Raw genomic sequence first — 10,307 nt, forward strand, 5'->3', positions numbered from 1 at the left:
TATGGGATGCCGACACTCAGGCGGCGGCTTTCCCCACTGCGCCACAGCGCCGGTCCCGGCAAAGTTTTTAAAAACCTGAAACCCAGTATGGGGGAACAGACATGGACTGCTACGTGACTGAGGGAGAATGCCATTGCTCCAGGCTGCTTTATAAATGAGGCGACCTCTACAGCCCTCGCTGCTGGCACAGCCCTTCAGTGAACGGGAACTCCTAGGTCAGGCTTAGCAAGGCAGGCACACGCGCGACTCGAAGGCACTGCAGGAAATCGACGACAAACTGATGGACAGCGTTCGCCGAGCGGCCCCTCCGCAGCCGGTGCACCCAGCGGGCGTTGGCGCCGCCGGCCCACTGCCCGGCGTCCAGCAGTGGCGCGGGGCCGCAGGCTGGGAGCTGGGAGGTCCGCCGCAGGCGGGCAGGCGCTGGTCCGCGCTGGCGTTCCCAGCTTCGGAGCGGCACGGAAGGGCCCTGGGAGGAGGCCCCGACCTGACGTCACCGCCCGCGGGCTCGGGCGCCCAACCGCCGCGCAGCGGCCGGCGTTAGCGGGCCCCGCCCCGGCGTCCCCATGGCAACGGCCTCTGCACATGCGTCCTGAGCCCCGGCGCCTGGCCGGGCGGCGCGCGCGCCGAAGCCGGACGCAGGCCTGGCGGAAGCGGACCCGGCGGGCCGGGCAGCGGGAGCTCAGCGCAAGGCTTTTAAAGAGACCGTCGCCACCGAGGCGTTCTCGCCAGCGCGTGTGGCTGACGGTGAGAGCTGGGGGGTGGCTCCCGGAGTCGGAACCCAGGAGGGAGAGGAGCAGGGTTGTGTGACCCCCGAAAACGGCTCCCGCTCCCCCTGCCCAGGGAAATAAAGGGATGACTCCCCGGGGCGGGGTGCGGGGTGACACGGAGGAGGGGGCGCTCGGAACTGCGCCCTCTGCGCTGGGAGAGGCGGAGGGGACTAAGAGGGGTCCCGGGTCCCCTCTCCCCCCCTGCCCGCTCTCAACACCCTGCCGCCCCGCCCCCCCCCAGGGTGCCCAGCATGGCTCGCCCGCCCGCGCCCGGCTCGGCCATTGTCCCAGACTGGCACGAGAGCCCCGAGGGCAAGGAGTTCCTGGCCTGCGTCCTGCGCAGGAGCCGCCGGCGGCTGTTCGGTGAGTGCCCGCGGCCGCGCGTCCCTCCGTGGGGAGCCTGCGCCCTCGCGTGCTCAGCCGTGGGCCCCCGGGACCCTGATCCCTCAGCGGATTCCACCGTCGGTGCCAGGAGCACGGGAACAGCCCAAATCCCGCCCAGCGCGGCGGACACGCTGACCGCGGGGGCACCTCGCGCTCCCCGCGCGGATCGCGCCCCGACCCCTGGTCTGTGTCTGTGGGAGAGGACGCAGCTCCCCAGGACGGAGCCAGCGCCAGCGCGCCCCAAGGTCTGGGCCCGCACGTTAGAAGCTGCCAGCCCTTAGCCCGCAGAGCTGCGTGCACACATCCGGGGCTCTGCGCGGCTGATTGGTGGTAACTGAGACACTTTTGTAAGGAAGGCGTCGTGGAAGGCCGTGCTCTTCTAGCGAGGAATTCCAACACGTGTGTTAATAGTGCCAGCGAGAACCATCTCATGCATCACTCTTCAAATACGGGTTAAAGCCCTGGCCTGAAGCGCCGGCATCCCATATGGGCACTGGTTCTAGTCCCCGCTGCTCCTCTTCCAGTCCAGCTCTCTGCTGTGGCCCGGGAAGGCAGTGGAGGATGGCCCAAGACCTTGGGCCCTGCACCCACCCACATGGGAGACCAGGAAGAAGCACCTGGCTCCTGGCTTCGGATCGGCGCAGCTCCGACTGTAGTGGCCATTTGGGGGGTGAACCAATGGAAGGAAGACCTTTCTCTCTCTCTCACTGTCCAACTCTGCCTGTCAAAAACAAAAAAAAAAAAAAACTGGGTATTACTTGGAGTGGCCAAGGCCCAGCCTGTAGCGCTAGTGTGGGGGCAGACCCTGTCCTCCAGGGTCCTGTTCAAGGGCAGAGTCTGCCCCAGGGGCCTCTGGACAGCAGGAGATGCCAGTGCTGCAGTGCAGGGGCCGCACTGAGTGGCAAAGGACCAGAGTCCTCTGAGGCTTTGTGTCCAAGCTCCAGGGTTTCCAAACCAGACCTTGAGCGGCTGATGGGCTGTCCTGATCCTAGGAACCTCAGGTGGTGATCCTTGTGCCTTTGGTCGCTGGGCTTAAGCCCTTTGCTACACGTGATAGGTAATGAACCGAAGTTTGTGGGTAAGGGTAACTCTTATTTATTTTTTTAGAAGTTGGTCAAATTCAAAGTATGACTTTCGCCTGTGGCCACTGAAACTTTACTTCCTGTGGGCTGGGCTGGAGGGAGGGTCACCCAGACCCCACCACTGCCTAGCCCTGCGACCATGAATAACTCAGGTCTGTCCTCTGTAAAGTGGGTGTCCACAGTGTTTGCCCCATAGAGCACCCGAGGAAGGGAAGGAGGCACACGTGGACGCCGCCCCGAGCAGGGCCCACCGAGGGTCACCTGTCACTGCCCCTGCGGCTGTGTGCGAGTAGGTGGAGCCGATGTCCTGGGAGTAACACAGAGCCACTGTTTCCTGGACCACAGTCAGGGTCAAGTTGCTGGACTGGCGGAAAGTGGTGACTTTGCAGTGTTTTCACCAGCAAATGCCATGAGGGTTTTTTTTTTTTTTTAAGATTTTACTTATTTATTTGAGAGGTAGAGTTACATACAGTGAGAGGAAGAGACAGAGACAAAGGTCTTCCATCCGCTGGTTTACTCCCCAAATGACCGCAATGGCCAGAGCTGAGCCAATCCAAAGCCAGGAGCTTCCTCCAGGCCCACGCAGGTGCAGGGGCCCAAGTGCTTGGGCCATCTTCTGCTGCTTTTCCAGGCCATAGCAGAGAGCTGGATCAGAAGAGGAGCAGCCGGGACTGGAACCGGCGCCCACATGGGATGCTGGCGCTTCAGGCAGAGGATGAACCTCCTGCGCCACAGCGCCTAAGGTCCTTAACCGCTGAGCATACCCACCTGAGTGTGTCATTATGACCCCTGACCCCTGACCCCCGCCCAGAAAGGTCGAGAACAGCGAAGAACTACCAGCGGATCCACTGCAGGAACGGAGGCCGGTCTCTTCGTGTCTCAGGCTTCCGTAAAGCTGGCGTGAGAGCGTCTGGCCTAGAAGTGGTGCCGGGTTAGGACACCTGCGTCCCAGCCTGCAGTGCCTGAGTTTCATCCCCAGCTCAGCGCAGGGAGGCAGCAGATGAGGCACAGGGAGGCTCAGGCAGTGGGGTCCCTGGTCCCTGCCACGGGCTGAGCCTTCAGTTCCTGACCCCGGCCCCGGCCCGGCCGCAGCAGATGCTTAGAGAGGAGTCGAGGGGGTCTCTCTCCTTGCCTGTCTCTCACTGGGATAAATGTTGACACCCACGAACGGGGGGTCAGCCCTGAAGACGCCCGTGGAGGTGCGGTTGTCCGTCCTGGAGTCCCAGGCGGCAGGTGCACGGTTGGCCCTCTGACCCTCTGCTGCCCTCCGTACACCAGGGCTGCTTGAACGGCCAGTGCTGCCCCCATCTGTGGCCATTGACACTGCCAGCTACAAGGTCTTCGTGTCTGGGAAGAGTGGCGTGGGCAAGACAGCGCTGGTGGCCAAGCTGGCCGGCCTGGAGGTGCCGACGGCGCACCACGAGACCATCGGTGAGTGAGTGCGGCCCCACCCTTTGCCCACCTTCCAGGCCTCCTGGGGTGGACGAAGTGACCTGGTCCTGGGCCGAGTGAGCCAGGCTTCATCGCCTTCACGGCCACCCTGAGCGCCGCTTTTCCTCTCTGACAGAGCCTTCCTTGGCTCCTCTGTCCCCAGCGGGTAACGGTACCAAGCCCATGGGCTGCTGCTGGAGACGCAGCGGGCACCCCGGAAAGGCCCAGCTTCCTTGTGTCTTCCCGCTGGAGGCTGCACAGCCCCTGGTGTCCCGGGTGTGGGCCCTGTGCAGGCAGGGACGCTGCTTCGGCACGGCCAGGACTCCCAGGCCGGAATTCTCCCAGGTCAGGGGCTGTGCCTTCCCCCATCAGACCAGGGCTACCCCCGCGGGGAGGTATCTCCTTCCTCCTCCTTCCTGGTCCCCCTCCCCCCTCCCCCCTCCCCGTGCTGAACAGCCGACCTCTGCCCTCCTCAGGGATCCAGACCACCGTGGTGTTTTGGCCAGCCAAGCTGCAGGCCAGTGACCGTGTCGTCATGTTCCGCTTTGAGTTCTGGGACTGCGGCGAGGCGGCGCTTAGAAAGTTTGACCACATGCTGCCGGTGAGCGGGGGCGCCCGGGGCAAGCTGCTGAGTCCGGGCAGGCGCGAGCAGGCCAGGGACTGGGTCCCCACCGGCGCTCTGCCCTGGGCCAGTCGCTCCCTGCTCCGGGCCTCGGCTTCCCTCCTGTGCAGGGAGGATTGCTAGTCAGGGCCCTGCCACGGGTGGAGGCTCGGCGCTGTGGCGCGCGGCCTGTGAGTCGGCCTCTCCACCCCCAGGCCTGCAAGGAGAACACAGACGCCTTCCTCTTCCTCTTCTCCTTCACTGACCGTGCCTCCTTCGAAGACCTCCCGGGCCAGCTGGCCCGCGTCGCGGGCGAGACCCCTGCTGTTGTCAGGATGGTCATTGGCTCCAAGTATCCTCTGGGCGGCCCCTGGGACTATCAGGCTGTCCTTGGCCGGGCAGAGGGTCAGGGACCTTGGCTCCGCCCTGCCATGGGCTTTGCCTTCCCACGTGCAGCAGGGGTAGGGGTGGGGCTCCGGGAGGAGGGCGAAGGCAGGCTGGGGGGCTGGCGCAGAGCCCCCCGGGTGGATTCCTTGACCCTCCTGCAGGTTTGACCAGTACATGCACACAGACGTGCCCGAGCGCGACCTCACGGCCTTCCGGCAGGCCTGGGAGCTGCCCCTGTTGCGGGTGAAGAGTGTGCCCGGGCGGCGACTGGCCGACGGGCGCACGCTGGACGGCTGGGCCGGGCTGGCTGACGTCGCCCACGTGCTCAACGGGCTCGCCGAGCAGCTGTGGCACCAGGATCAGGTGGCTGCCGGCCTGCTTCCCAACCCGCAGAGAGCGCCGCCGGCTGAGGAGGGTGGCATCACGAGTGGGCACCCGTGACCCCACTCCCGACCCTGACCCACGAGGGAGGACAGGGCCCGGAGGCTAAGGCCGGACAACAGTGTGACCTCATCCTCAGGACTGGCCCGGGAGGCCTGGGCGGGGAGGGCGGGGCCTGAGAAGGCGCCCGCCCCAGAGGGCCCTCCTTGCAGGATTCAGGGTGACAGCGAGGTGGGGGCTACCCTGGAGCTCAGACTCCTCCCCCAGCCACCCCCACCCTTTCCCATGGGCCAGCACCCACGGACCACGGGGAGGGCACAGCAGGGTCCTGGACCTCAAGTGGCTTTGACCAAGAGCCTGGATTGGGGTGGGCTCAGCAGGTGAGTCGCCACCTGGGACAGCCGCATCCCGAAATGGAGTGCGCGGCTTCAAGTTTCACTCCACTTCCGCCTCAGCTTCCCGCTGATGTGATGGCCCAGGTACTTGGGTCCCTGCCACCCCCATGGGAGACCCCTATTGAGTTCCAGTTTCCTGGCTCCAGTCTGGGCCAACCTCAGCTTCTGCCAGTGTTTGGGGAGTGAACAAGCAGATGGATACGTCTCTGTCTCTCTTTCCCTATCTTTATGGCTCTGCCTTTCAAATAAATATGAACAGATAACATCAGGGGCCGGGTTGGGCCACCGTCTAGGATGCCAACATCCCATATGAGTGCCGGGTCAAGTCCCGGCCGCTCCACTTCCCACCCAGCTCCCTGCTAATGCACCTGAGAAAGCAGCAGAAGATGGCCCAGATAATTGGGCCTGCCACCCACCGGGAGACCCGGGTGAAGCTCCAGGCTCCTGACTTTGGCCCAGCACAGCCTTGGCTGCTGTGGCCATTTGGGGAATGAACCAACGGGTAGAAGATCTCTCTGTCTCTCCCTCTCCCCCTCTCACTATAACTCTGACTTTAAAATAAATTAAAACACACACACACACACACACACAAAACTTCACATCAATAAAGACTTTAGAGAAAGAGCCTGTTTTAGCTGAGGTTCGAGTAACACACCACCTGCTGCAGCAGAGGAACCCTGAGATCTCTGGGCCCCACTCTGTGGGGGCCCAGGAGAGGGGAGGGTGTGGGAATCCTGCCCCATGCGCGCCCTCAGAGCCCCAGGCCCGGAGATCTCAGTCTGCCCAGGGCATCAGCCGGAGTGAGGGCAGCTGGGAGGTCGCCCACAGCGGGGGTCCTCGTTGGCCAGCACCCAGGAGCACCCGGGGGGCGAGCCCTTCACGCTGCGCTGCGGTCCTTGGTCATGAAGCTGTTGAGCAGGCTTAGGACAGGGCCAAGGACCTTCCCACCAGGGGTCAGGTGTGGGTTGGTCTTTCGAGCAGGTCTGGCCGGTGGGAGGCCAGGAAGATCAATGAGCAGGCCCATCCTTAGCAGCCTGAGACGCTGATGCCCATGCTAACGCCGGGGGTGGGGTGCGGTGCCTTGGAAGGGGCCGTTAGCCTCTCTCGGGCCCTGTAGATAGACCCCTGGCCTGGGTCTGACCCACAGAGGCCCTGCTGAGAAGGCGGCCCCCTGGGGGCGGCTCTGAGGCACTGCAGTTTGAAGCTGCAGCCTGCAGCACCAGCATCCCATATGGACGCCGGCTCAAGTCCCGGCTGCTCCACTTCCAGTCTCCCTGCTAGCCACGCCCTTGGCCCCCTGCTCCTGGAAGAAGCTCCTGGCTTCAGGTTAGCCCCGGCCCAGTCATCGCCGCCATTTGGGAGTGAACCAGTGAGTGGACGATCTCTGTGTCTCTCCTTTTCTTTCTCTAAAACACTGCCTTTCAAATAAATCATGAATCTTAAAAAAAAAAAAAAAAAAAAAAAGGCAGCCCCGGCAGTTCCTCACCTGCGTGGTCGTGGCTTACGTGGGCCAACTGGGCCCTCAAATGCTCCTCCAGGTGGGCGCTGGGAGCTGTGGTTAAGCTGTCACGTGGGACACCTGCATCTCATTTCGGGTGCCAGGGTTCGAGTCCCAACCCCACTGTGAGTTCCCGCTTCCTGCCAACGCGCGCCCTGGGAGGCAGCAGGTGGCGGCTCGTGTACTTGTGTTTAAGGTAGCCAGGTGGATGTTAGCCTGTATGTGGAAGAGGGGCCAAAGACAATGAGAAGTTTTAAAGAAAATTGATTTTTGTGCAGTGGAGCGAGGAAGGCCTAAGCGCAGACCAGCGACTCCACCAGCAGTGACTGCTCCTGTTCAGGCCCCCGTTAATGGGTTCAGCTCTCTCCCTGGGGCACCTGGGGAGTCCCCCTGCCCTGCACCCAGGGGGCCTGGGAGGTTCCGGAACTCCACATCCAGAAACTACCCCCGCCCTCAGTTTCCCAGAGGAGGGAGGAGGCAGAAGAAACGGGACCACACTCACGTCGGGAAAGCTGCCGTCCGAACGGTCCTTTCTCCCATGGCGCCTGCCCTGTCAGCTGTGCCCTCTTCATTGTTTGTCTTCATCAGACTTGACTCGGAAGCTCGCCACTACTCCCTGGCTTAACCTCCAAGCAGCCATCTCCGTGAACACTCGGCCCGGGGCTGGCACTGTGGCACAGTGGGGGTTAAGCCAGCACTTGCTACGCCAGCTTCCCACATTGGACTTTCAATTCCGGAGTCCCGCTGTTCCGTTTCCAATCCAGCCCCCTGCTATGGCCTGGAAAAGCAGAGGAAGATGACCCCTGGCCCTCGTGTGAGAGACTGGGTAGAGTGTCTGGCATCCGACTTCCAGGCTGTCGCGGCCATCTGGGGAGTGGACCAACAGATGGAAGACCTCTCTGTGTCTCTCCCTCTCTCTCTCTGTTGCTCTTTCAAATAAATAATCTTAGAAAAGTACTTTTATGTCCCTGCCACTAACATGGGAGACTCAGATTGGAAATACCCGGCTTTTGCCTGGCCTAGCCCTGGCTGTTGTGAGTGTCTGGGGAGTGAACCAGCAGATGGTCTTGCTCTCTCTGCCTTTTAAATAAATAAATAAATAAATAAATAATTTTTAAAAGATTATTTTTATTTGAAAGGCAGTTAGCGAGAGAGAGAGAGAGAGAGATCTTCCATCCGCTGCTGGTTCACCCCCCCTCCCCCACCAGAGCTGGGCCACATTGAAGCTGGAGCCAGGACCTTCTTGGGCCATCTGCTGCTTTCCCAGGTGCTTAGCAAGGAGCTGGATCAGAAGTGAAGCAGCCAGGAAGGAAACCAGTGTCCATATGGGATGCTAGCACTGCAGGCAGTGGCTTAACCTGCTGTGCCACAGCACTGGCCCCTAAATATTTTTTTTTAAGATTTTATTTATTCGAGAGGTAGAGTTATAGACCATGAGAGAGAGAGGTCTTCCTTCTGCTGGTTCACTCCCCAGATGGCTGGAATGGCCAGCGCTGCACTGATCTGAAGCCAGGAGCTTCTCCCACGTGGGTGCAGGGGCCCAAGCACTGGGGTCATCCTCTGCTGGCTTTCCAGGAGCATTGGCAGGGGCTAGATTGGAAGTGGAGCAGCCGGGACTGGAACCGGCTCCCATATGGGATGCCACAGTGCCGGCCCCACCCTGCGTGACTTCTAGCCGCCCACAGAGGGACCATGTGGGTGGTCCCTGGGGAGCCCTGCAGATGGGGGTAAAGAATGTGTACACTGGCCTCAGGGGCCTCTGGCCTGCGCTGCCGAACGGAGCAGCCCCACACCTGGCTGGATGCTCTGCGCTTACCATTGTAACGTGCTTAGTTTTCTTGTCGTTTTTCTCTAGTATGTATGTGTGAGAGAGCGAGAGCAAACGAGAGCGAGAGCCCTCTCATCCACTGGTTCACTCACCAAATGCCCATAATGGCTGGACTGGGCCACACTGAAGCCAGAAGCCAGGAATATAATCCAGGTCTCCCACACGGGTGGCAGGAACCCAACTCCTTGAGGCAACAGCACTGCCTGCAGCGTAGACGTTAGCAGGAAGCTGGAGTCTGGAGCCAGAGCTGGGTGTGGAGCCCGGCATCCCAGCAATGAGACACGGGCGTCTTCACTGACATTGGGCTGCCAGACCAGATGCCTGTCCCCAAATCCCCAGAACATTGCCCAAGGGCTCTCATTTGCATTTTGCCCTGAAGCCCACAGACATGTAGCAAGTCCTGCACACGTGTTCCAGGGACAGTGGGCCCCAGAGGGATCTCCTGTTCTGCAGACAGGCCACAAGGGCAAGACCTGAGCCGCTCCGAAGCCAGGAGCCAGGAGCTTCTTCCAGGTCTCCCATGTGGGTGCGAGGGCCCAAGGACCTGGGCCATCTTCTACTGCTTTCCCAGGTCATAGCAGGATTGGAGCAGCCGGGACTCGAACCAGCACTCGTATGAGACCCCGGCGCCACAGCACTGGCCTTGGAGCTCCTTTTCTCAGAGCAGCCTCCGGGGGCTGTCACAGGCCACTAGGGGGTCGCTTTCCTGCCATCCGGGTGCCAGAAATCCCGTAGGCCAAGCCTTAATGCAGCGAATAAACGTCTCCCTTGCCTCCCCTGTGGCCATAGTGGGACTGAAGAACCCAGACCCTGCTCTCCGCCCAGGATGGAAGCAGGACAGGTTGGTGCAGACTGTCCCTCACTGCCCCCTCCCCGCCGCCAAGGGACAGACTTGGTGCTCCTGGGGGCGGCTCAGGGCCCTGGAGGCCAAGAAGGGACTCTGCAAGTGACGTCACACCTCATTCGCAGGATGGGCTGACAGTGGCACCTGCCCGGTAGAGGGGCTGTGATGACTGCGTGTAGCCAGTGAGCCCAAGGCCTAAGACGCTCAGCCCGGGACACGTAGGAGACTGCCCTCCGAGGGGAAGACCGGTCGCTAGTCATGGCCGGCCACTCGGCGGATCAGAATGATGGCTCCAATTGGATTTCAATCGAGGAAGCGCCTTTGATGCGACAAGAGCGCACCTCGCCGGCCGGATGGCAAGCGGAGGGGCTTGAGGGTCTGACCCACCTCGAGACCCCTGCTGGACGCCGTAGCCCAGCTGGGCGCCGAGCCCCGCGTGCGGTTAGCAGGCAACCCTGCGAGTCTGCGCGCGCCGCTACAGGTGAAAGGGGGAGACCGTCAGCGTCAGCCCTGGGGCGGGGGCTCCGCAGGAGCTGAGCACCCAGCCCTGGACCCCCAGGCCGGGCCCCACCCACGCGGACTCGGCCGGCTCCCTAGAGCGCTGCAGCGCCTGCGCAACCCCTCAGCGCCCGCACGCGCCCGCGCTCTCCTAGACCGGCGGGGCGGGCGGGTTCCGGAGGAGTGGGGCGGGGGCAGCAGCCGCGGGGGG

The 10,307-nt window shown here is 62.3% G+C and overlaps 1 protein-coding gene across 2 annotated transcripts; it reads left to right on the forward strand.

Annotated features, from left to right (window-relative positions):
- Window positions 1-579: 579 nt before the first annotated feature.
- CPLANE2 (ciliogenesis and planar polarity effector complex subunit 2) lies at window positions 580-6,053 on the forward strand. 2 transcript variants are annotated; one of them, XM_051836564.3, is made up of 7 exons: window positions 580-744; window positions 1,009-1,130; window positions 3,512-3,664; window positions 3,828-4,009; window positions 4,141-4,265; window positions 4,481-4,617; window positions 4,814-6,053. In XM_051836564.3, exons 5-7 carry the CDS (start codon window positions 4,200-4,202, stop codon window positions 5,091-5,093), a joined length of 483 nt encoding a protein of 160 aa, XP_051692524.3. In that variant the 5' UTR covers window positions 580-744; window positions 1,009-1,130; window positions 3,512-3,664; window positions 3,828-4,009; window positions 4,141-4,199; the 3' UTR covers window positions 5,094-6,053. The 2 variants fall into 2 exon arrangements, with proteins under 2 accessions (XP_051692524.3, XP_002722380.3); XM_002722334.6 differs by lacking the exon at window positions 3,828-4,009 and having other exon boundaries at window positions 582-744.
- The last annotated feature ends 4,254 nt before the right edge of the window (window positions 6,054-10,307 follow it).

The sequence above is a fragment of the Oryctolagus cuniculus genome, chromosome 7 (assembly GCF_051225735.1).
Source record: "Oryctolagus cuniculus isolate XC-2025 breed Fujian yellow rabbit chromosome 7, ASM5122573v1, whole genome shotgun sequence".
In the NCBI taxonomy this organism is placed as follows: domain Eukaryota; kingdom Metazoa; phylum Chordata; class Mammalia; order Lagomorpha; family Leporidae; genus Oryctolagus; species Oryctolagus cuniculus.